The sequence below is a fragment of the Stegastes partitus genome, unplaced genomic scaffold (assembly GCF_000690725.1).
Source record: "Stegastes partitus isolate 25-593 unplaced genomic scaffold, Stegastes_partitus-1.0.2 Scaffold1445, whole genome shotgun sequence".
NCBI lineage: Eukaryota > Metazoa > Chordata > Actinopteri > Pomacentridae > Stegastes > Stegastes partitus.
Genome location: NW_007579176.1, coordinates 153,614 through 180,307, shown reverse-complemented (window position 1 = coordinate 180,307; position 26,694 = coordinate 153,614). Strand labels below are relative to the sequence as shown.

Sequence of the window (26,694 nt, the reverse complement as noted above, 5' to 3'; positions counted from 1 at the left end):
ACATAACATTTAAGTGCAGTTCCAAAAACAGATTAAAGCCGCAAGCGGCGATGGACGGGTCCTCGCCCTACGCTTGTCGGCCTTTGCGCACGGCGGGGTGTGGGGCAAACCTGCTCCGGGCAGAACTGTGATCCAGCATGACGAGTTTGGGGCAGATCGGAGCAAGTGTGGCCTAGTTACGAGCCACTTCCTGTTTAGTGGCGAGCCTGACCTGCTCTATATGCCTACAAAATTGCGTAGCTCTAGGCCAAATGTGCTTTTGACAATTTAGAAAGTGGCGCTGTGGAGCAATTTTTCTATTGAGGTGTGTATTGTTCTTCCAAATTATAAAATTTTTCACCGGGTCTGATGTACATGGCAATTTTGGTGAATTTTCTAGTATGTTTAGGGCCTCAAAAACGCGTCTCTTTGGCACGAATAATAATAATAATCCGAGTAGTTCCAATAGGGTCTTCGCACCCTTTTGGGTGCTCGGACCCTAATTACGTTAAACTGTGCTGCCTTTGCTGCAATCAAATCGGCCCTGCGGCCTGTCGCTGTATCGAAACCTCCCAGCCTGCAGGAGGCGCTCTACACAGTCATTCAAACAACCGGAAACACTGTACGCATGCGCTGTTAAAGCCTACGTCAGCTCTCCTTTTCTCACCACAGTCTGTTAAAGCTACGTGGCTCTCTCAGTCCGCTGACTGTCTTCTCGCTTAAGACCTCGTCAGAAATAGGTAAGCGTTCAACTGTTCTTTCTAACATTTTGTTTACCTGGAATATTAAACAAAGTAAGTGTTGTTGGACCTTTAAATTGTATTTACTTGTTTGGCCTTCGAGCTAGCTTAGCGTTACGTGGACATGATAGTTAGCTCTTCTTATGCTAACGTTAGCAATGCTAAGGCTGTACAAACGTAACAAACTTTAAATCACGTCTCCTCATGACTGTACTCACGTCTTTTGATGTTTTGGTTAATATGTGATGGAAATACACAGTATCTGCGGTATATTAACGATTATAAAGATGTTATAGCTGTAAGGGCTCAGTCTGCTGAAGTCAACGTCAGCACTGAAAGTAGCCCGAGCTTTAATACTGACTTCATTTTTGTTTCTGTCCACAGCTAAGCACCATGGATCAAGTAATGCAGTTTGTTGAGCCCAGCCGGCAGTTTGTCAAAGACTCCATAAGGCTCGTAAAGAGGTGCACAAAACCCGACAGAAAAGGTAGGTTTTTTTATTCTGTCGATTTTTTTTTAACCCCAATTTCAAGTCTGAGCTGGTCTGCTAACACATTTGAAATACAGAGTGTATCATTCTGTTATGCGGCAAATTTATTTTCATGCAGTAGTTTTGACAGTTATTATTATTTCTTCGACCTTTCAGAATTCCAGAAGATTGCCATGGCCACAGCGATTGGGTTTGCCATCATGGGTTTCATTGGTTTCTTCGTCAAGCTCATTCACATCCCTATCAACAACATCATTGTGTAAGTGAATCATTTACATGATAAATGATACCTTAATGATTGTAATACATGTTCGAATTTCTCCTTAAGATAAATAATTAAAGAGCTGAGGGCTTTTTTCCCCTGCTGTCTATATTATTTGTGTCCGAACTCTGTCTGGGAATGCACTAATGAAAGATTTTGTCCCAGAGTCTCCCTAAAATCAGTTATTACTTTTCAGAAAGAGAGGAGTTTGTAATTGCTAATGGAATTACTGATCCAGACACTATTTTTATTTTGATAATTTGATTTTAGCTTACATTATCTACATACTTAAAAGTCACTTAATTGACAGAAGAATGAAGAAATTCACTGGTGGATAACATGTCTGTCCATCTGTGGTACAGCGTGGAAGGTTTATTAAGTAGCTTACTCTCACGTTCCAAAAGTAACTTGTCTTTTTCCATATTTTTTTGTTTATTCTTAATCTGTAAGCAAATTTTAAGGACACTTATTTAACTAAGCTCATTTTAGACTCTTAATTTGTTAATTTTATCATGAAAACATTCACAAAAAATTGAATGATGATATGCTCAAAATTAATGTTTTACAAGCTCCAGTAGGTTTCACTTGTCCGTTATAATTAACATTAAAACGTTGTATGGTCTAAAGAAATCACTTTATCCCAATGACAAAGTGACTCTGAGTGATATTGTATTATGATCACAAACCTTTTATTATAATTAGGAAAAAATCAGAATTGGTGAAAGATGTTTCTACATTTGATCAATAATGATAAAATACCACCAACATTTACATTCTTAAACATTATACATGTAATTACACAAAACACAAGAGGAGGAAAAGCATTGCTGATTGTGTTGGTCATTTTATTTTTGTGCACAGTGGAAGATAACATACAAACATATCATTTAATTTTCAGTGGTACCGACATATGCGGTCACTGCATTTTCAAGAGTGGCTTTTTTTATGCAGAAAAGAGTGCTGTCATTCAAACTGAATGTTTAGGTAAATAAAAAATATGGATACATTTCTCCAGCTGCTAACACTGCCTTTATTGTTTTTCTTCTAGCGGTGGTTAAATCCTGGTCAAGCAACATCTGTGGACAAGAGGCTGTGGTGCAACGTGTTATCGGGCTGGTGTGACTGGGGGACTGAAGGGATGGCATTTTTACATTCTGTGCTCATTTATATTTCGATGTGTAAATAAAACAAATGGAAACCCAAAGCCTGATCCGTTCTGTTCAATCAAATATCCTTGCTGTCACTGCACATGTACAGAATTGGGTAGTTTTTATTTTTAAGAAGTACAATATTAAACTCATCAAAAGGCACAAACACTTTTGAAATTAGGCATTCTGAATTTTCCATAATTAGCAGATATTGCTAATGAACAGGATGATGTCGAAGGCACACGTTGGAGGCTGCAATACAAGCCAGATACCTGCACACATGTAGAGGATGATTTAATGTGTGAGGCAGGAATAAACTTAGAAATGGTTCTATTTAAATTTGGATAATGAAGATGCATCACAGCAAGGATGCAGTAAATTAGTATGGTCCCCATTGACATCATAGAAGTCGTAGCAATTTGATGAGTGGCCACTCAAGTATCAACACCTCACAAGGATGGCCACTGTGGTGTACAGAGAAGAGATTGGTCGCTCTTTAGTCAGTTTTATATTGTCCTGTTCTACCTGAGATGACTTTTATTTTGTCACATGGTCTCAAACAGTTGAGTGAACATTTTGGCCCTGTATAATATGACAGTGCTTCCAGCTTTTTCCTCTCCTACAGCGTGCTATAAATAACAAGGAAAAACTGGTGACGTTGCAGTAGCTCAGCTCTAGAAAAGTAGGTGCATGCATCTGTCCTGTCATTTTCATTACGAAGAAGGATTTCTTCTGTGTCACTCCCCGTTCTTCTGGATGCCCATGCTCCAAAGCAAAGGCTGGTCTGTGGTCACAGTTACAGGCTGCCTGGGGTTTCCTGGTGCAGTGGGCTCGTAGGTGTTGGAGGTGCTGACCAGCTTCCCAAATTGCAGGATCTGGTTATCTGGACAGAAGAGACATGATGCATTACGCACAATGACGGCCTACTGAGCAGAATCACACTTAATGGGTATTTTTATTGATCTTGGTGAGTCATTTAATGAGTAAAAGAAAAAAAAGTTTTCGGTTTGACTAGATATAATTAAACACACTGACTTTTGCTTTCTCAAGTGTTTGACTATTCATAATGTAGCTGTGTCAGAGCCTTGTGGTCTGGAGCAGCCTGTGTCCTCGGATAACCACGGCGAGGTGGTCCACATGACTTTGCGTTGTGTCTGAGCGAAGAATTTTGGACCTACCAAAGTAGTCTGAGGTCATACAGGGTGTACAGCCAAAAACCGCGGAGATTCACAAAGGCTATTATGCTAAGTCCTCTGAGATCTCACTCTGTGGTTACTGAAGTGCTTACAAATCCTCTCAAAGAGCTGCCACTAACAGGAAAGGTGACCACTGAAGTGTACGAGTCACACAAGGCTTTTTGTTTGGCATTCCTCATAATGACAGGCAGCAAGTGAGGGAGAGTAAACTCTCTGAGGAGTCAGCCTTCAGGAAGAGGAATGTTTAACATGAACTATTCAGATCTGATAGCATTTTAGATGCATTCTCAAACATATGATGTGCAAATAAATGCATTATACCACAATTTACATATCTCACGCTGGATATTTCCAGTTTCAAGATTGTGTACTTTTTTTTTCACATTGTTGACGATAGCAAATTCTGGATGCTCCAAAAGTTAAACTAAAACTGATTTGACTGAAATGAATCATCCAAAGCTGAAAGAATACCTGGCCAACACTGACCTCAAGTGGTCAAACTGGGAAACTCAGCAGCATCCCAGCACAGGGCAAGAAACATGCTGCCATCTGCTGGTTCCATATCAGAACATACTGAGCCTGTTGTAAGGAATCTGGGCTGTAGGGAACTGAGTGGTGGTCACTGCTGTTTTACCCTCCTTACACTGGGCCCCTAATTTGTCTTAGAGTTATTTTAAGATTTTTTTATACTACTTTTAAAGCTCTTGGTTGACTCACTTATGTTGCCTTTTTCCTGCTATGTGTATTTCTGAAATCTTGAGATTCTCAGGCAGAGGTCTTGTATCGGTTCCAGATTCTTGGCTGAAAACTAGAGGAGACGGAGGGTTTGTGGTCAGGGCCCGAGGCTTTGGAACAGCTTGTCTGAGGGAAATCACATTAACTGAGTCAGTTTTAAATCTCTTCTTAAATCTTTAATTCTTGAGCCTTTCCTGATTTCACTCAAGTCATTTTTGTCTTTTGACTGGTTCTATGTGTTTAAAAGTAGAATTGTTTAAAGATTTGTCCATTTTTCTGCCCCACATGAAGCACTTCGTTACATAGTTTGAAAAGTGCTTTATAAATAAAGTTATAATTCAGATTTTTCTTAAAACATTCGTTGCTGTAAAGGGATGTTGAATTCTAGAAGTCTGTGAATTAAAATAATGACCAAGAACTTACTAAGCGACTTGAGTGACACATTTATTATCATTTATATCTAACCATCATCTATAATCTAACTTATCTATACAGAGTTCCTGACAACCCCTGCTGCTAAGGAAAATAACCATGTTTCCGAAGGCCAAATGGGTACAAATGTGAATCTGCACGTCACCTTTCCCATTACCAGTTACATTTTATTTACGCAGCTTTAGCTCTGAACAGGCTGAGCTGACAGGCACCTTGAGAATAGAGCTGTTGGATTGTGTTTAATATGAAAAGGGCAAACTCACCATAGAAGGTTTACACCTGGGGCTTTCTCTTGTTCCCTCAGTTTTACCTGTCACTACATTCTTAGCATCTACAGCGAGTTAAATAGGAAATGAATTTCTGAAAACTACAGGTCAGCAAATCAGCAATATTCTGCTTCAGCTTGTGTTCATGCCAAAAAAATAAAAAGTCGTGGTGGCTTTTGATTCAGATTCAAGGCAGGGTTTTTTTTTGTTGTTGTTGTTGAAGGCTTGAACCAAGATAAACCAAGACTCAGTGGCTTTTTTTCCTCCTTATACTCTCTAAGGCACTCTCTTCCCATTGACTTTTTTTTTTTTTTTCTTCAGCCATCTTGATCTAATTATCTGGTTTGCCAGCCTGGTGTTAGTGGGCCATGAGCGGTGTTTGAAAGTGAGTTGGAGGATTAGTGCTCTGAGTGTCACAAACCACAGCTGGGACTAGGGGGGGACCAGGGAGGTTTTGTTTCTACTTGTCAATCATCTCTGCCCCAGTTAAAGCTCCATTTTAGCATAGAAGCAACATTATCTGCTCTTTTGAAAACGCCGCCTTGACCGACAACACTAAAAAGCACGCATGTTCAATCTATTACACATTTTACATCAGCAAGGACTTCTATTTATATTTATATACAGATACTTCTAGAGATGGTTGTTGCTCTGCAGGCAAAAATCTGACGGACTTACCAGGAAACATGAAAGCCAACATTATTTACTAAAGTGAGAATGTCATACTGCACTGGCACTACCAACAGGATTACAGCTCATATCATCATGTTTAGGTGGGATTAAACATCTCTGGCCACAATGAATACATCAGTTTTGCTTTTCCACTACATTCTAGCATTAAATATAATGTTAGTAAAAACATACAGATTTCCCTGACACTCACTAAGCACTTTATTAGGAACATCTGTATGTTTGATTATCCAATCTAGTGGCAGCATTGCAATGCAGAAAATCCTGCAGATACACGTCATTAACTTCACTTATGTTCACAGCAAAGCATCAGAATGAGGAAGAATGTGATCTCAATCACTCTGAAGCGAGATGGCTTCGAGTACCGCCGATCTCCACTAGACTTCTCAGAATGTGCGAAAATCAACAAGACGGCCAGCGAACAGCAGTTCTGTAAAAGGGAATGTCTCGTTGATGAGAGAGGTCAGAGGAGAACGGCCAGACTGGCTGGAGGTGACGGAAAGGTTACGGTAACTCAGAATAACTACTGTTTATGACTGTGGCAAGCAGAAAAAATACTTTCGATGCACAGTACAAGCAACCTTGAGTCATACGGGATGAAACAGCAGAAGACAATGCTGGGTTCCACTTTTGTCAGCCGAGGACAGAAAATCTGAGGCTGCGGTGGGCACGGATTACCAAAACTGGACAGTTCAAGACTGGAAAACACAGCCTGGTCTGATGAGTCTGGATTTCCTGCTGAGGCGGGAACAGTGTGAATCTGTAGAGCCAGCGTGTCTCGTGTCAACAGTCCTGGGAATGTTTTCTTGCCGCCTCAACACCAATCAATCATCATGCGAATGCCTTAGACTGTCTTCCTGCTAACCACATGCACCCCTTTATTACCACAGCTTAAGCACTGTCTGATGGCTACCTCCAACATGATAATGCATCATGCAACAAAGCAAATTTTCCTCCCCAGTCACCAGATCTGAAACCAACAGAACGTCTTTGGGGCATGTTAGAATGAGAGGTTTGCAGCATGAATGTGCATCTGAATCTGAGCAGAATCTCAAAAGGCGTATTTCCATGTCACCAAGAATTAAGGCTGCTGAGCAATGGGAGGCACTACTCAGTATTAGTATGATGGGCCTAATTACATGCTTGGTGAAGATATGATTTCCCACAGGCCACAACAGGAAAGAGTTGGTTATACACAGGTGGGTAGAGTTCTTTTACAGGCTACTGCACATGCGTAAAACCACAACAGAACATCGTTAATAACATCATTAATAATATATGAAATCCAGTGTGCATAGTCATGCAAGACAAAGGATAAAAACATTGTGCAGAATCATTTTTTAAAATGATGACTATGTTGTGTTTTTTTTTAAATACTGTATACACAGAATACAGCCAGCTTTTACAAAGTAAAGCACATTTCAAAAACATTATTTTAGCAAAAGTCAAAGTTAATCATTAGGCTGCAAGTTTGGGAATATTTAAAGGGCTAATTTTCCTGTAGCCTTAGAAAAGTGGGCGCCAAAGCAACTATGGTGCATCATTAGTGAGAAATATCTTATATAAGCCAAGTTTTTTTGTGGGCTTTGGACATTTTGCCAAAAAAAAAAGCAAAAAAAAAAAAACCTCTTTGCTTAGATGCATGAGTTCTAGCTCTTCCAGCTTTTCTATAGGCTTCTATCCTCCGGTGTTGAGTAAAGACACTAATTAGTGCTACCACCTCATTTAACATCAACTATTGCACGCTAAACCAACACCTTGCATTGTTGTGACATCCTCTTGACATTAACACACGTTAAGAGCATTAGGAAATAATGGTTTCGTGAATATGTGACAAATAGTTTCGGCACAACCACATCACACAAAGACGAAAATGAACACAAAAGAACAAAGACAGGAGAGAAGCGAATCATTTGTCCACAGGCGCCTGCACGCACATCAAACAGGGACAAAGAAAAACCCTATTCTGCTTCAAAGAGTGCCAAACAAGCATGGTATTAGACCAGCTTGACTCAGAACGGGGACGAAAATAAGTTGTATGTGAAGTGGGGTTACTTAATAATTGAGTGAGCACGAAGCCACGGCCACTATGCCATGGGTGCATGAGAATAACGTCCGACTGTGTTAAAGTGCCGCCGCGAAGTTCTCTCTCAGCGGGATAATGTGTTTCCACTATGTTCTTAGCAGCAGAGCCACGGGGTTGTCTAAGAGCTGGAAAAATAGAGAGAAGTCAAGCAGATATTGTTGTATTTTGTGTTATGAGTGAGTGAGCATGTGTACTTTTATAGCTCTCTTTGGGAGGGTTAAAACGTCCCGTATAAGACAAACAAGGGCTTTCTCTGTGGACTCCCGTAAAAATGCGTAATTTAAAGGCCCCCAAATCAGCTTCTTATGAGCGATGTGCTCCTAAATGAACTCACAATAGTCTGACAAAAGCGGAACGTGATGTTATTTTACAGAATTCTATATTTGTGCTTCCTCTGTTTAGAGAAAAGGGTCCTGTCTTCATGCACGTCTGTGCAGCAATATTTCAAATAAACCGGGATTAATCTTAACAAGTTGTAACTGAGGCTGTCTTTCCTAAACTTTAAATTTATTGTGCCTATTTAGTCAACAATTTAAAATGACAAAATCATTCCAATAGAAGGTTTGAATCCCAGTTTCCAGACGCTTCTAAGTCTTTGTGTGTTTACAATGACTGTGCGGTAAATCAATGGAATGTCCCACTAATTTAGAAGTTATGAATAAAGCACAGCTACAACTAGCTTAATAGAAGATGCCAATTCACCAACGTGCCACAAACATTATGTTCCCCAGCAGGCAGTCAGAACCTCCACTGCTATATAATCATCAGAAGACTGCTACCTTAACACAGTGTGATTACATTACAATCAGAGGAGAGACAGGCAGGCAAAATTGAGGATGTTGGTTTTTTGGGGGAGGGAGAGAGTGAAGAACAGTGATGGCAGGTGTGATGAACTAAACTACCACCAGAGGCACCAGCGCACCACAAAAGGACGCTTTAGGAGTCATTCTTAACAGGGTGGCAGAGTGGCACCTACATTTACTAACACACATTATCTCTGTCTCTCATACACACATCCATTTACAAACCTGCGCACACACCCCCCACCACCAGACACACACATATGTGTGTGGAAAATTTACAGAGCACAAAAGGCTTTCAGATGGCTTCATTAGTAATCCCCTCTTCAAAGCTGATACCGATCAATAACGGCCCCCATTGCAGAGGGGACCGAAATGAGCGTCGCACCCTCCAGTGATAACAATGGAGATGTTTGCTGCCTGTAATTGCATTTCCAGCGCCACAGCCGAAAGGGCCCGTCAGCTGTAAGTAGACCGTATTTACACAACAAATTACCCAGGAGAGAGGGTGGGCGAGGAGAGGAGAGACTCGCAGACACTCACGCTGCAGTGGACAGGTAGAGAGGGGAATTATGGGTGTTTGGGGCCATTTTTGAGAGAGACTGTGAGAGAGAGAGGACTGTTGCTGCTTTATTTTTTGCCTCTCCGCGTGGTTGTTTTCGTAAACAGGCTCTTGAAAGTCATGTTAAAGGTGCTGCATGGAGCATTTTTAAAGACTGAAATATGAGCAACAAATTGCTTGTGATGCACAGTAATCGCAGACAGTGCAACAGTCGAGCTATGATCTGATCTGTATCGAAAGATAACTTTATGTTCTAAAAATAACAATAAGAAAAACATTTTTTTTCCCCCAATAACAATAAAAGATGATACTAATCCGGGAATCTTTCTTTCAATATGCTCCCACTGTTATTCTAAACTGAAAAGAAAACACTGTTATCATATTGAGCCACAAAGACACTGATCAGTATCAGGATGACTCAAAGCTTCTCATCGTATCATTAATGATTCTGTTTATTTATGCTAATTCTACTAATTGCTCATAATGGAGGATGGAATCGTTCATTGACAGGAAAAGGAAACACATCGCACCTTGAAAATAACAATAACAAACAAACATATTGTCTTCTTACTTTGTCTGAATGTGCTGAGAGCGGCAGATGTGTTCCCTTTTAAAGGTGCAGTACGCAAGATTTGATTTGACTAAAGCAGCAGACAACTACCTACTATGTAAAGATATAGAGGAGTAATGGACACCATTAGCAGAGAATGAAGTCTCACTTCTTCTGTGTTGTTATCTGAACTTCTCTGTTCTAAGTTTTGGTAGCCAGTCTGGTCCAGGAAGTTAGCACATGTTGCTGCATGCGAGTGCATTTGAGCCCCTCCTGTTGAAACTGTTGGCCCTCCCATTGCTTCTAAACGACTGAGAGTGATCTACCACAAATTAGTGTAAAAGCAAAAAAAAGCTGTCCGGAGCTCCAGCTGGTGTCCCCCGAAAAAGAAATAATATAAAAACCAAGTATTTATGCCATTTACGTAATTTATGATGTGTTTTTTTTTTTTTAATCGCTGACCCTGCATTGTCATTTTGTTCTGCAGTGCATCCTTGATGTAATTTGTATGAATGACAATGAAGTAGTCTGAATCAGAATCTGAATGTTCAGGTTCAGGTTTAGAAAATCCTTTGTCTGCACAGTCATCAGGCATCCTGCAACACATCAGTGACTCAACTCAACTGGGCAATAAAACCAATAATCCTGGACTATCAGGACCCTTTTATATGCTTATTATTATTAGTTGTATTTTCACATTGTATCTCTTTGTACTTTTCTAATACTGTATTTTATTTTAAATACCAGCAATTTTTCCACCTTTTTTTGTAAATATCAGCATTTTAGGTATCTTATTTCTATGTCTTTGACCAGGACGATTTCCATGTTAATTGCATTTTCTAGATTGCTTCTTTACGTACCTTGAATGAAACGTGTGAACTACTGGGTACCTTTTATTTCCCCAAAGAGATGAATAAAGTATCTAAGTATCTATCCAAGTGTGTACCCAGGTATCTATCCATCCAAGTATCTATCTATGTGCACTCATGTAATTTCAGCTCAGTGTAAGAATGTCTGCTGCTGTTTTGCAGTTCTCCTCTGTTTTTTTCCTCACCAATGTTTGTGTGTCACGAGCACAAACGAACTGGAGAGAACCAACGTGTGGAAACAAACACACATGAAGTGGAGATTTGACTTCAACACTTGAATTGAAAACAGCTTGTTACAGCCATTCAGTGAATTGTATTTTACAATGATAGGTTGTGGCTGGATTTTTTCCCCTGTTGGCTCTGTGTATATACCCTTTGTACTTGTTAATAAAATGTTAAGAAAGTAGGGAGGTATGGCCATCGTGCTTGTTTTTTTTCTTTTAGCCTGGTGCTCTAGTGACATCTAGTGGTTCTGAGTGTTGCATACAGAATCTTTGACATAACTTGTCATGAAAAGGCCAATTAAATTCAGTCACTTTTCAGAGTTGGACATTTCATTACGCTTTGTGCTAAAATAATTTTCTGTTTCTTCAACACTATACTTTCCAAATGCCAAAATGAGGTTAAGGAGTCAATGTGTTGCCAACAATACTGCAGTTCTCTCACCATATTGAGAACAACGACTATTGCAATAAATCAACTACAGAAGCTGTACTTGTTTAATGTGAGGCTATTAAGAGGGATATTTAAAGGGGCCAAGACTAAAGAAAATCTTAGATTGCAATATAAAACCTCATAAAACACAAACAAACATACAAAACAACTTTCAAATGCATGACGTTAATGCATAATAAACTCAAATTTGTTGACAGTTTGGAAGTTATATCTTACTCTAACAGCACACTGGAAAATCCGGATTTGAATTTTCTCTGAGAGAACCATTCAGATACAAAACTACACAACAGCCTCTTAGAGTTCTGTTTGCACTATTGATTCAAACCCTTTGGAGCATGGACAGTGATCCCGCTCTAAGAAAAAAAAACAACAACCGAACCCCAGAAAACTTGCATAAATTGTACAAGGATTTCGAATTTTAATTGTGGTAAGAAGCTAATGCCATCAATAAACAACATTGGTCTGAAAAATATGGCTGTGCACTATACAAGAAATGAGGCACTATATATTACATCAGCTTGTGATTTCAATGCAGCGGCAGCATCATTCATTTCATCCACCTGACATTCTCCTTGTATTTAAGGCTATTTATTGGCCATGACATGAGCCGAGATGTGCACTAGCAGTGTTAGCACCATCTGCTGTGCAATGATAGCCGCTTCCATTAAATGCTGCTGGGTTTAAGAGTGTGAGGTGACAAACACTGTTCTGGCTTAAGTTGACCTTCAGATAAGAAAACTCATCTCTGCTGGGAATGCGGTGGCAATCAGTCGGGAGACAAACGCGCAAACAGACAGCAGAGCAAATTATATATTTTGATATAAGAAGGTGATTGAGGGGAATAAGGCATTGTTCATGTGTTTTGCTTGATGGAGTGGTTGAGTAGATAAATTGATAGAGTTAATGTGTTTGTGCAAATTAATATCCTGGCATGAATACTTGAGCATACACATTTTCATTCTGTGTGTGTGTGTGTGTGTGTGCGCGCGCATGCATGGGTGTGAGAGTGTTTGTCGACACAGTGGGTTGTAGCTGATACATATTTGGGCCGAAATAAGTGAAATGTACATGTGTGTGTGCGTGTGTGTGTGTGTGTGTGTGCACTCGTCTGCCTCCTTGCTAGTCTGCAGCTCCACTGGGGGTACTAGCAGTAGTTCACATCAGGCTGCTCTTCATTTCCCCCTCTGCCCCCGTGTGTGATGTGCACACCGTCAGAAATCTACAGATCCATAAATAAAACCATAAAACAGCAGTTTTCCCTCCCGCTGCCACACTGTGCTGCTACAGAATACATACACTTTTCATTTCCCCTGTCTAGGACCTTGGCGTGCAGGAGTGAAGGAGAGACAGAGGAAATGAGAGGAAAACGAGAGAGAGCGAGTCGGAAGTGGGATGGGGGAGTCGAAGGGCAGAGAGAGAGGGGACGACATTATGTAAAAACATGTAGGAGTCGGAGAGAATGAAGACAATGTGTGGAAAAGGCAGCAGGAGAAGAAGCAAGACAGAGAGATAAAGTGCAAAAAGATTAATTCCTTTAGACCGAATCCCTGAAAGAAAGAGACACAAACACGAGGCGAGAGCACATGCGAGAAAACACAGGCAGGGAAAGAAGAAAAGAGATATGAAAAGAATAGGAGAAGGTCAGGGTGCATATTTGCATCTTGAGAAACAAAAAGAAAAGGAGAGATCTTACAGTAGAGATGTCTGCCTCTGGCAGGGACACTGGGTTAGACCTCACTGAACCAAGTTTGTCAGACATATATATCTGTGTGACTACAAGATAAAGTACACTGCTTTGCCCTCCTTTGAAAACCATCCTTTCCAGTATTTATAATGCTTCCTGAATACTGAAATCTCATGCTGCACACAAAGCCGCAAGCTTGAGATGCATGACTTCATCTGAGGCAAAACTTTAAAGGCAGTCCTGTCAACATATTCTTAGATTTATTGTTTTTGAATTCATATCAAAATGCCCCCCCCACCCCCCCTGCTGTTTCACATATTTTATTTGGGATCCAAATGCCTTGCCTATTTTTCTAATAAGGTTGCTGAATGTTCTTGCAGAGTCTGAGCCAGACATTGCATCTCAAAACCTCACTTAATACTTCAACACAACAACCGTGTTGCCTTTGTCAATACGGTATGTATTAGCAAACTCACCACAAAGCATGTTTTTCTTTCTTAAGGCCAGTTGGAAGGCTGTGTCGCTCTATTTTCATTACCACTTTTAGAGGTAGATCTAGCATCACGGGCAGCTGCAGAAAATGTCCTATTGAGGATTAATTAGGCTACATGCAACTCATTCTACATGTCTGAATTGTCAAAATGCAGCATATCTATAAGCCCACAGTAATTCTTCATGCTCAGAGTGTAACTAAAAATATGGAACATGTAGTGAAGCCCTTGTTAAAACACGGTCTCATTTGCATTCCAATGTCTTTTTGAAGGCTTACATTTCATAAACAGCATGCTCTCATTAACAGTGAGGGCAAGCTTTCTAATCTTGCCCAAAGTTTACTTTTAATTAAGATTTCTCAATTGCTTCAGCTCTCTGAGAGACTGTGCTGCTGAAATCCATCTGTGTTCATGTGTTTGTTTTTTATCAAACTCAGCACCTGCCCGGGTTGGATTTGTGCATATGTGTCTGTGCGCCTCATGTTGAGCTAGTTTATGGGTTTTAGGTGTGTGTTCACAGGTGCTGGCGCCTTGAAATGTTGACTGTGTCCCTGTGTGTGTGTGTGTGTGTGTGTCTCGTGGTGCAGAGCTAGGACACAGAGTTAAGAAACACCACCTGGTGGGTCATTTGAAGATCTTTTACCTTTCTGATGACCTTTTAAATGCAGCGTTTCTCTGTCCTTAGAATAGTGTAAAGCTTTATGTGCGTGTTACATTTAAGGAAGGACTAAAGACCAGAAAGACAGAGAGAGCAAGATGGAAAGAAATGCATAAGGATGTTCAAGTTGTGTGGACGAATGTGTTTCTCTGTGTACACTTGACACACATGTACATACATAGTTGCTGTTTTATACCATATGTCTGCATGTGAGATGTACTGTATACGCAGCATGCAATATATAATTTACACAATATATGCATATATATATAGCATGATGTAGTGCTGAATTAATTTCAGAAAGCTCCAACAGACAAAACATGTATGGAGGAAAAATATTCAAATTTGAATGATATTAAATGTATTTCCATGTGTTTATTAGATTCCACTGGTATGTAACACATTTCACTTGCACTCTACATGTATAAATCCAAACCACAGCGTATGCTTCAAGTGTCTCTCATACGCATGACTCTGCTATAATTATGCATTGGGTTCTGAGCAATGACTAAACGTAGCTCAGATCCAACACCTGAATATGAGTTCACGGTCTTTGTTGGTTTTTAATCATTTGTTTTTAAATCGAACAACATCATTATAACATTATGTTGCAATCATACAATTTGACAGTTTTTTGAGAAAGTTGCTAAATATGCAATTAATATACAGTCATGGAAAAAAATATGATTCCACCCTTGTTTTCTTCAATTTCTTGTTCATTTTAATGCCCGGTACCACTTAAGGTATATTACCTGAGGAATATAATGAACACGACAAAAGATGCAGCTGATTACATAACACTTTGTTACCTATTGGACATGATTAAGCTTAACTGTATTCCCAGGGTATATAAGAGGCCATTTCATGTCATAAGCAGCACTGTACATGCAAAGGCCTAGAGTGGCTTCCTGCTTATATTCAAGCCGTAGCACAACTCAAGAAGTTCTCCCATAATGCCAAAAACAAAATAATTATGTGAAACCACAAAGGCAGCCATCTTGGCACTGGAATGCCTAAAAGCACTGTTTTTGGCAGTACAATGCCATAGCTATGTAATAACTTAAGTGATTTTGGTTATTATCAAGAAATCCATGGAAAATGGCTAGATATAAGCTCTTAAATTAAACTCTTATGAGCGATTTTTGTTGTTATCATTATCTGTGTCCAAACAAATGTACCTTTAGTTGTACCATGGATTAAAATGAACAAGAAATTGAAAAAAACAAGGGTGGTCTGATAATGTTTTTCATGACTGTATGTCACCGTGCCGTACCTGTTAAAGCAACTTTGTTGTCAAAAGATGTGGAATTTGGAACAAAACGCTTGTGTCTATATCAAAAAAACGAATCAAGCAGGACTAAAGTCTTAATTATGACTTCAAAGGCCTGGAAAAAAACAACATACTGTTAAAGATAAATCTTAGGATTAACTGAACTAAACCTTGAGATTACAAAAACCAAATCCAAGATTCTACTGAATTATATGTCACAGTATTGAATTTATGTTGATTTACTGCCCAGCTCTGCGTGTGTGAATATGCATGAGCCTGATGATACGAAGTTATAAGGAACCGGTGTTTGCTGAATACTAGTAGCTTATTTGCATATCAAGCTGAATGGAAACCTTACAGTAGGAAGCTTCCTCAGCTGTTTTGTCATCACCGGGCTGACAGCCATTGTTTATTGTCCACAGAAGTTTCCTTCGCTTTTTGTCACATGCAAAGCACACACACGCATGTATGCGCGCACACACACACACACACACACATATCCGTATACTTACACAAACAAGAACACAATGAAGCGCGCACACGCACACACGCACGCACCCTAATACAAAACACAAGCATATAAAAGATACATTCATACCCACCCGCCCACCCACACGGTATTGCAGGGAAGAGTTCGTTTGTGGATGACAGCTATTCAAATTCGTTGTTCATTATGATCCACGCTAAGCCAAAAACATCATGACGAAGCAGGTTTTAACACACACAATCACACGCACACACCATGCCAGAAGCCATAACTCAGACTGTGTTGCTGCAGGATGAAGGCTTTTTAATATTAAGCTGTCAGATGGGAGAGGGCTGAGTCACAAAGAAATGACTAAGGAGGTTTTCTGCACAGCCGGCACATAACGCGCACACACACACACACACATAGAAGATAATATTCAGTCAGTCACAGATGGAGACCCACTGTGTCACTGACCTTAGCAACCATAATCATCCATGAGGGCTTTGCTTTTAACTCATTGGAATTAAGTTTTTGTGGTGATTTAAACATCCTCCAAATGCGCATTTGGAGAGCGTTCATTCACTGACAATACCTCTTGACCCCTATTTATTTCTTAAGGAACACAATAGACGGCAACCAACGAGAAGCAGAATGGGAAATGAGGGTTTAAAGACAAAGCGTAAACCCTGAGGCATGTCATCTGCCATGGTTTTGACTGAGCTCCACATTGTATCTCAAACCCACTCGAGATATATTTGTGTATGTGTTGAGATTAAGTGCTTACTTGTTTCAAAAGCCCAAATTATGCCTTTAGGAACAATGTAATGTGCCAGACGTGGCCTCTGACTTCAACTGTGGCAATCTTAATTAAGACATTGTATGTATGTCAATCAAATAGTATTAAAGTCCTGACTTGTGAACATTAGCAGAACTGAAACTAAAGAAAAAAAACACCTGACACCTTTGCAAACTTTATATTTTTTGAGTAGCAGTATGACAAAACATTATGTGGATATAAGTTCCAAAATCATAACGTCAAAAAATAAGAAGCTTTGTGTGTCTGTAACAATCCCTAGGTGACTGAAATGTCAAAGATTATATGACTGTCTGGACTTCAAAAAATGTAATTTTGACTTTAAACATACACTAGCCATAAAAGCTGTTCGAAGACATTGCCTCAGGATGGAGACAACCGATTTAATGTGTCAGCCATTTAAACTGCATGCAGGCTTTAAAGCAGCAATTTATCTTCTCAAATCAATTTTTCTCATAGATTTCATTCGCAGTGTATGTGTCTGTTTGGCTTGACTACTTTTTATAAACCAGAAGGGCACTCAGAGAGGGCAGAGCTCTGCCATGGCCGATAATCCTCATAATATATATTCATTCAGAACCTCCTTAGTGGAGGTAATGAATGCTTGAAGCTTTAAGCATTTTAATGCCTGCCAAGAAAAGGTTGATCTCCCCAAGTAGCCTTCATATCATTGATATGACAACTCTACAAAAGGATCACCCATGAAAGCTGAGGTAAAAGGAGAAAACGCAAAATTAAGCCAAGACCGAACCTTCTAAAATGTTCAGGCTTAAAAAATAGTTTCACTCCAGATTGCCTATTACTGTGCATCCTCATCTAAATAGTATCCACAGATCCGTGCTTCTGAGCTGCAACATTATCAAAGCTTACCTACATGGAACCCCCCAATCCCTCCATCATCCACCCACGCCTACTGTCTTTTAACAAGGATCAACCTCAGCATAATGACTCAATTTTCTTCAAATGAAGGGAAAACATGAACTTAAACCTCTCAAAGAGCAAATATCATTATATCCTAATGTAGGACAGTTTTTTACAAACATATACTGTGCATAAACACATACCAATTAGCTTTACTTTTATGAGATGCATTTGATTGTTAGTGGCTCATTAAAACAGGGTTAATTTGTCTGATAAAATAGCTGTATTATAAATACAACATTTAGCTTTAGTGGGTTAAATATATGAATATCTCCTTACTGTCATGTTTGGAATGAACTCCCCTTATCATGTTATCTTTAATCTGTGTATTTGCATATTTGGCATTAGAATAAGGTATAGTAACAGATCGGTATGTGGGATTTAGGAGGAACAATTAGCATAAATGGAATATGGTTGCAGTAATAATGTTTTCATTATTGTATAATCACCTTTAACTATGAACCATTGTGTTTTCGTCAGCTTAGAATGAGCCCTTAAGCGAATCCTTTACCACAGAGACCACCATGTTGCGCTGCCAAGTTTGTTTAGTAGCCCCGAGCAGACTAACCAAACACTGCCTCACACTGCCACTAGAGAGGGCCTTTTGTGTTTTAATCTTGAAGACCGTAGGCTCTCATACACACTTTGAAATAGAGGGGTATTCAATGGGTTACTGTCTGCAACCTCACAATGCCACTAAATCTTTCACACTGGTCCTTTAATTGCTTGCACAAAGTAATAGCTCTCATTTTCTGTGTGGTTATTGCATCTGCGCTTGTGTCTGGTCAAGTTCATGCACAGGTGGCAAGAGAAAAAAAAAGAAGAATGTAGCGACGTGCAAGTGTGTGTCAAGGAACATAATAACCTTGACTTCATGGGTTTTGCCACGGTTGTTTCTCATTTCAACTAAACGGGGATGGAAAAACGTAGTAAACAAAACAAGTCATTAACATCCCAACTATGGTGCTCAGTGACTTCAATATGCAATATCGGTGTGTTTATGAGGCCAGGCTGAATATAATTTCAGCTCTGCAAGATTTAATGCCAAAAAACAGCTAAACATTATAATCAGTGTAAATAAATCCATAATGCTAGAGAGAGTGCAGAGCATACCCCGATCTCCAAATAGCTGCAAGAATAATGCTGTGTTTGAGCACGGACACACGCGCAAACACAGTGTGGTGTCAAGGTTGCTGTTGCTCGAGCTGAGCGTGTCAGTGGTTTCCAGTGGGTAACTCCTCTCCTGCTTTCATGGCTGTGGAGACTCAATGACAACCCTCCATGTCAGATTAATGTTACAGTGGTTATTTGTTGTGGGCGGTCCACTGCCACTCATTTTCTGCGGGGTAGAGCAAGGGCAAAGGAATGCACTACAGCGATGCAAATGAGTGGAAGAAAATAGAGGTTACGGCTATTTAATGCAAATAAATTGGCAGGGGTCTCATAGTATTGCTGGAGGCAGCACCATCAACAATTGAAGGTTGGCCAATGAGAAGTTGCTCTGTGTGTATGTGTTTATGCTTAGTATGGGTGCCTGGCCATGACCAATAAAAAGTGCACAGTACTCATCCTTAGTTTGCGTAATTGCGGGTATCAGCAACACAGCTTGAGCTTAGAAAAGGATATGAGAAAAATAAAAAAATAAAAAAAAGTCTTAGTCGGAGTCTGCCATTGCTTATGTTACAAATATATAACTCTGTAAGAAAGTGCAACATATTGCAAGACTTGGTCATGATATGTACAGTCTCTGGTTATTTCACTACAACTATGAAACCGAATGCAATCCAACACACAATTCTCCTTTTACAAAGCATTTTCAGTTTTTGTCGACATTGACAAAATTGTGATGATTCAACTTTCAACCACAGCATTAAAACTACGAACAAGTGACATGTACAACATTGATCATCTTGCAATTTTGAAATGTTCGCTGGAAAATCTTGGGTCCTTGCACGTGGATGTTACTTTACCAGGTACCATACACTTAAATATTGCTGTAGACCAAACACATGCCACCATGGCAACGGCACTACCTGACATCGGCAGCCCCACTTAGCAGGACAATGCACCCTGCTGCATCTCACAGACTGCTCGGGAATGGTATGAGGAGCATAACAAAGACCCCAGACCGTTGACAACTCAGCCACTAAACTTTCCAGATCCTAACCAGATTGAGCATCCACGGGATCTGCCGTGACAAACCTGATCCACAGAGACCACACAAGACCCAGAGGGTTTTTGGTTACTTTAAGTTTGCATCACACATTGGATCTTTTCTTCTTTCTTAAATCTTGGACTTCAGCAGTAAACAGAAGCAGTAATGGACTGCACTTTCATCTTTGCATACAACTAATGGTATCATTAAAAGCAGCCTGGTTGGTCGAATCCTAAGTCTTAGTGCACAAGACCTGAAAAGCTCTACCTTCTAGGTGTTTCACACTTTCACCAACTTGTGAGAACTAAACACTTTTCTGTGCATATATGATCAAGCAAAACACAGTTCAATGTCACACTATGCGCGGTTCATTTTGAGGTCATAGCTGAAATGTTTGACGTGAACTTTTAGAGCCCCTTTAGGAGCACTTCATGTTTTACATTTACAGTTATAAATCTTGGGACTAAATTTTGTGCAGATGGAATAAGCACATGGAGCTAAAAACAAACATCAAGACGGCTCCCACAGATGGTCGTTGTATTATTTGGTTCAAAGAAAGAACAGATGCACTGCTTGACATTTTGAATAAGGACAATTTGAACAAACAAACCCAGGGACTTCTGGTGAAAATGTGCAAGACTGCAGAAAAGAAGCAGAATAGGAGAGCTAAAATGAGCAAAGAGAGAAGAATAAGCTTAAAGAAAAAAAAAAAAATCTTCTAGAAGGAGTGGATGACAAGTAAAATCTGCCTCTTCAAAGAAGTGACCTGTTTGATCTATGATTCACATGTTTTCTCTGCAGAGAAGCGGTCATCAGTAGGAGAGTGGAGAGTGCCTCACTAGATTAATACTTAAAGGTCAGAGGTCGAATTTTATTCCCTGCTGATAATACTCATCGCTGTTTTAGAAAATGATCTGCAAGTTTAGAAACCATGTCCAGTGTCTGCCAATTCACCACATTTCTTTTGGTTTACGAGGACTTTCCTTGACCTGAATTTACTCCTGAATATAAGACTGCTGCTAGGAGAAATCAGCTCTGCCAAGATGGGTGGGGGTCATTGGAAGTAGTAATGGTAGTAGAATGTGATAGCATTGTAATACAGCGGGGCTATTTCCAAGTCCACTGATATTCTCTTGTACTGTTATGACTTATATCAGGTTTGTTCCAGATGTCAAGGCAGTCCTATCCCACCTTAAAGGCCAACTGGTGGACACGGGAGGGTCACTGGCTAATGCAGCTCACCTGCGTCTTCTGGGCAGTAAAAGCCGACATTAACGTTCACTCTCGGCTCCTCTCATTCGTCTATTTTGAGCCACCTAGTCTCCTCTGTCCTCCCGCCTGTGACCCAGAAATGTATCTTAGCATGCAATCTTGAATGATGTCTCTATTCCGAAAATGCATCTCGGCGATAGATGAGAGAGGAGAGGGGAAGGCTCGCTGGAAAAGCTGCTAGCGAGGATGCACGGGTGTGTCGTCGCTGTATCCTTTGTGGAAGTCTTTTCTGCATTCGTGGCGTATAAAAAAAGGGACATTGCACAAAGCAAACAAACTGTATTGTGTGACTGACAAATATGTGTATGCAGTATTTGGTGAAAGCTGTCAAAGAACGCTGTAATGCTCATCTGACAGAGATCGTAAAATACAATGGTAGGTTATAACAAAACACTGGACCGATGATGCAGCTGCGCCGTATGCCATATCCTATTGATGATACTTTAAAATGATGGCTCAAAGCAAGGATGCCTCATTTTGTGGAATGCCCACTGCCTTGACTCCTCTTTCTTTCTCGCCTCCGCTAGCATCTCAGGGAGGCACTAAGACACAGAGTCAAGGAAAGGAAATGCACATGTACAACCTGAGAAATGAGACAAGCGCTCCGTCTGTCTTCTCTCTACCTGGTATCAACCATCTTTTCTGTTAAGGCCTTCAACAACTCCACAGCACACACGACACACATCCACCTGCAATGTCAGCTTCCTGCGGTTTGTGTTAGTTCATTTGAATGCATTTGATTTCATTTAATTAAACGTCCTGCAAGGAATCCCTGCTTGTCACTTTCTTTGAGCCGGTCGGTGACACCACCTCCAGGTTGCCGGATAAAGGCCTGGAGAGAGAGAGCTTCAAATCACAGCTCTGCGGCAGAGTCACAAACAGAAGCCCTGAAGCATGTCCAGGCAGATGTCACAGGCCACAAGCAAACTGCCGCCACAGTCACTCCGAGGCAGGAGGGGCAGCATAAAAATGACAGCATCCTCGCCTGCAAGTAATCGTCTCATTTGTCTCAATTGTCTCGTTTGAAAGAGGGTGGATGCCTGGTCGGGGCATACGTAGAAAAAAAGAAAAGATTCAAGAAAACACCTTATGTGAATAAATTTATGGCCTCTGTAAAATGTGTTGCTTTGAGTTTCCACGTTGGGGCCTGTTATTTTCGATTGAGCGGTTGCTGTCCATAAGAGGGAATGTCAACTTTTCAAATGTGACTTCCCTGTGTATTTTGCACAAGTCTGACTCTGTTTTCTTTTTTTTATTTAAGTGTGTGTGTGTGCCAATAACCCTATTAGGTTATAAGGAAATGAAAAAAAAAAATAAAAATACCAGCCCACATAAATATATACTCCAATCATTTTCAAATTTGTAAGTTTGACGAAGCTTATTTCCCGGTTGAGAGGCATCACAGTGTACGCGAACATCCTCATCTTTGATATAATTGTTATTTGTTCTCCCTGTCATATCTAAGCAGGGCCAGACCTGCAACCAATCACAGAGCATGGATGCAAATTCTAGATGGATAGCTTGAATTTACTCATCATTTACTCATGATAAACGTACATTGCATCTGTTGGGGAGCTTGTCAAAAGTCTCACCGGAGACGGGCGGAATAACAGCGAGTCAGAAAATGATGAAACCGAGACACACAGGATGAAGCAGGTTGTTTTTTTCTTTTTCTCTTTTTTTTTTCAGCAGATTGGCAAGCATCTGCCACAAAGAAACATCCTGGAGAAAGAAACTGAATACCGCTGTGCAAACTTACTGTACTACAAAAAACACCTTACCTGTGGTACCTTCTGTAATCTGATATCAAATAACTGAAACAATAAAAGAAGGAGCACAAAGGAGGAGGATTAGATGAGGGAATCAGGGAACGAGAACTTCTTGTGAAAAAGAAAAAAACGCAAAGAGCACTTTTATTGCAAACTGACTACATTACAGCTGAGCTTATACGTGCCCATCTCTGTGTATGTGTGTGTGTGTGTGTGTGTGTGTGTGCATAAATGCAAGCTGCTGTTAAAAGCTCCTACACACTTCTCAACAGTTTCCATAATCTGACATTTCCGGATGTGTTGGCATGCTCAGACATCAAATGAACGAGACGCCTGGCAGGTCTCTTTCTCTCCCTCTCATATGTCATCCCATCATAACGTGTGCGTGTGTTTTTTTTTTTTCCACCCTGCTCTTACTTCTTTCCCCATATCCGTCTTTTATCTTCTCATTTTTCTTGTGACTCAGCCACTCCTACCCTGTCATCTTTCTGTTTATCTCTCCTCCTACCACAACCTCTTTATAGTTCACCTCACCACACCATTTTGCGAGCAGCACTTTTATATTTAAGAGCGGCGTCGTCTTTGCCGCTCAAACTCTTATTAAATTGAGCCTTTGCTGGTTTATCAGATGCAGTGCTGCCTTATTAATATTTACCGGATTGGGCAGGTGTTAACTGCTGCATCTCCTGAATAGAAATACAGAAAATTCTACGATGTTCCTCATCTTCTAGTAGACTTGTATGTGAACTTAGCTTAATGCTGTAGGTGAGAAAGACAAAACAGAAGCAGTTGGAGAATTATTTGTACCTAAACATTTCTATCAAAGAAAAACTATAAGACACGACCAGGTGTAACTATGTACACACATGCCTTTATCAATTTATAAGTTTGTTGAAAGATAGCAAGATTTGTGCAACCTCAAAGCTTTTCCTGATTAAATATGTTTATTGCTGGCAACCATTTTGAGGAAGTAATTTGTATAATCTGAGCAATTAATCAGTATAATTAGCAAAATAATTAGCAAATCAGAATTACTTTATTACCTTTGTCAACTTAATTTTCCTCACCCAATGAATGCAAATAATATGGAGAAATACTATGATCACAAAATACCTATGTGTTGAGGGAATATTCAGTTTAACCAGGTATTTATCATCACATTAGCAAAAAACTACCAAAAAAACAACCCGCGTACATCATTTGTCAGAATATGTGAGACAAAGGGGCTGTGCCTTCGGTGGGTTGATGACCAAAATGTGGGAAGCTGTGGTTCCGTGCCTGTCTACTTATCACACAAAACTGGAAGGGCTTGTTGCAAAACAGTGTGCGTGCATGTGACACATGAACATGAATTTTAAAAATTGTTCACCGGACATGATATCATTAAGGAAAATTGCCTTGAGCTGCTGTCCAAACCTCACAACCCATCCTCATATACACACAAATGCATGACCGCGAGCTCATATGTATAGATACTCAGACGCAACCAACACAACCGTATGTGCATATACATAGTGACACTATTTACTGACAGTTTCCTGGGGGAGATTTGCTGAAAATTAATGTAATGTACAGAAGGTGATAAGCAGCACAGCTGTCACGGCATCTAGTAATGAGAGGGAAGAGATAGTGAGAGACGGAGAGAGCAAATCATTAGGTAAAGGGGTAGAACAGAGTGAAAAAAGGAAATGATAGTGAGAGACAGTGTAAATTACAACAGCTAGGAATGTGAGTGAGAGCAGTGCTACATATAGCAGAATAATGCCAAGTAAGTCCCATCTATCTGTTCAGCCGCCGCTCTCCGCAAGACACTATATTCACGACGCTGTGCACAACATATACCAATTATTAAAGTCACTTCATCATAATATCGTACCCCCCTCCATGCATTGTTACATTTAGTACACTGCAGTCGCTTCATTATTTAGTAGTGCACACCCCTCCTTTAGTATCATTACCGCAGTGCAGTCCTTTTATTAGACAGCAGTCTCAACAAAGACTCTCTTGAGCCACAGCAATCCAAAGGCTTTCTCCTCTGCCTTGGTGATGTTGCAGATGGCTGTTTCTGCTCTCTCCCTCACTGCGCAACAGGCTAATGACTCTGAGGAAGTTTCTATGCAAAGCCGCTGCACTCGTCGTATTTCTACTGCAATTCCAGGTGATGGGAAACAAAACAACATTTTAAAAAGCGCAGGCCTTCGCAACAATGCTCCTCAAGTTTTATTAAAGTGAACCAGAAGTGCTTCACCTCTCTGGTAAGTTTCGTTCTGGTAGTTTTTACGAAATCGTGCTGACAAACAGCAGTGAAAACACACTTCTGCTTAGGTTCTCACCTTGGAGGGGTAATAAAGTTTCAACCTCTGTTATTACAAGTTCAGAAGTTAAAAATGAACATGTTTTAAGTACAATTACAGTTTATAGACAGTGAGAGAATGAGGCAGATTTATAATACCATTTACATTTATATTAAAATATTTTACGTATATATGTGTTTTAAATTATTAAGGCATTCATGTGTTGGAATTAGCACAAAAAGAGACACAAAATGCCAGTTCAATGTGGTCAGGGTGCTGTCATTGTTTATAGGTATGCTTTCTTTAATGTATCAAAAGAAATTTACACAGAAAAAAATATGAGAGCTAACTGCTGCTTATATGAGCTTCTACTCTCCTGACAAGAACCATTCTCTCCACCACCACCACTACTTACGTACTTACATAAAAACCCCAAAAAACTAACAGATTTTCTGCTTTGTTTTTACAAAACTATGCGTATGTGCAGGTGAGTCAACCTGTACTCCATTCATTCCAATGCAAACCTCTGTGATCTCTAATGTGTTTGCAAACTCCTTCCATTTTTTCCTGAGTCCAATATTTGACTTGTATATGTTGAAAATTTGCATTTTTTGCAGAGTATTTCATACAGACTGCACTATGTGCCAGGAAGTTGTAAAAAGCTAACATGCTACTCAGTTGCTTGACTATGTTGACAGTCAAATTGCGTAAATGTAATGTAACTAAAAATAAACCAAATTAGTCAGTTTAACATATGCTTACTGTGTGCATTATGGAGTAAATGCAAAGTGGTTCTTATGTTTTCTAACAAAATTGATCAAAAACTGACAACACCCCTGGCAGGACAACCTCCTTACTTATTTGTGGCTATATGCATAACTGCTCGTGTTTTTGTCTTATTCTTATTAACTGGATGTGCTGCCTCTTTCCAGTGCTGTGAAGTTTCCATCATCTGGAGAGTAATGCCTTACACTGAACACCAAACAAAAATGTGCTAAAGCAAAGCACCAGTGTATGTGAACTACTATACCTCAGCTGACCACCGATTATCTGCAAATTTCCTGCAGAAATCACGGAGCAGATTGCTTCTGTCATGACCTTCAGGAGCTGACTGTGCTGACAGCTGTATGTTTTTCCTCCCGGTACCACGGGGCATCGACCCATGCGCTCCTAGGTTCCCGTGTAGTTGACACGGTGTCTCAGCCTGGCCCTTCGTGTCTTAAAGGGTCAGTTGAGCAAATAAAAACAAAAGCACACTTCCCCTGTTACTCCCGCTGCTATCTGGCAATGTGTTTTCTAAAGGCTTTGAGGTATCCAGCGCTCAACTTTCTGAGCATTGATGTGTACTGCGTCTGATCTGATTTCACAACAAGATAAATTATTGATAAACCAACAAAAAGTGAACATATGATATAAT

General features: G+C 40.1%; 1 protein-coding gene across 1 annotated transcript in view; it reads right to left on the bottom strand.

The window, feature by feature from the left end:
* Positions 1 to 2,525: 2,525 nt before the first annotated feature.
* tpk1 (thiamin pyrophosphokinase 1) overlaps positions 2,526 to 26,694 on the bottom strand; it is an 81,571-nt gene continuing 57,402 nt past the window's right edge. Inside the window, exon 9 of the mRNA XM_008299671.1 lies at positions 2,526 to 3,502. Coding sequence (XP_008297893.1) covers positions 3,357 to 3,502 — 146 coding nt within the window. The 3' untranslated portion in view covers positions 2,526 to 3,356. The remainder of the gene's footprint in view (positions 3,503 to 26,694) is intronic.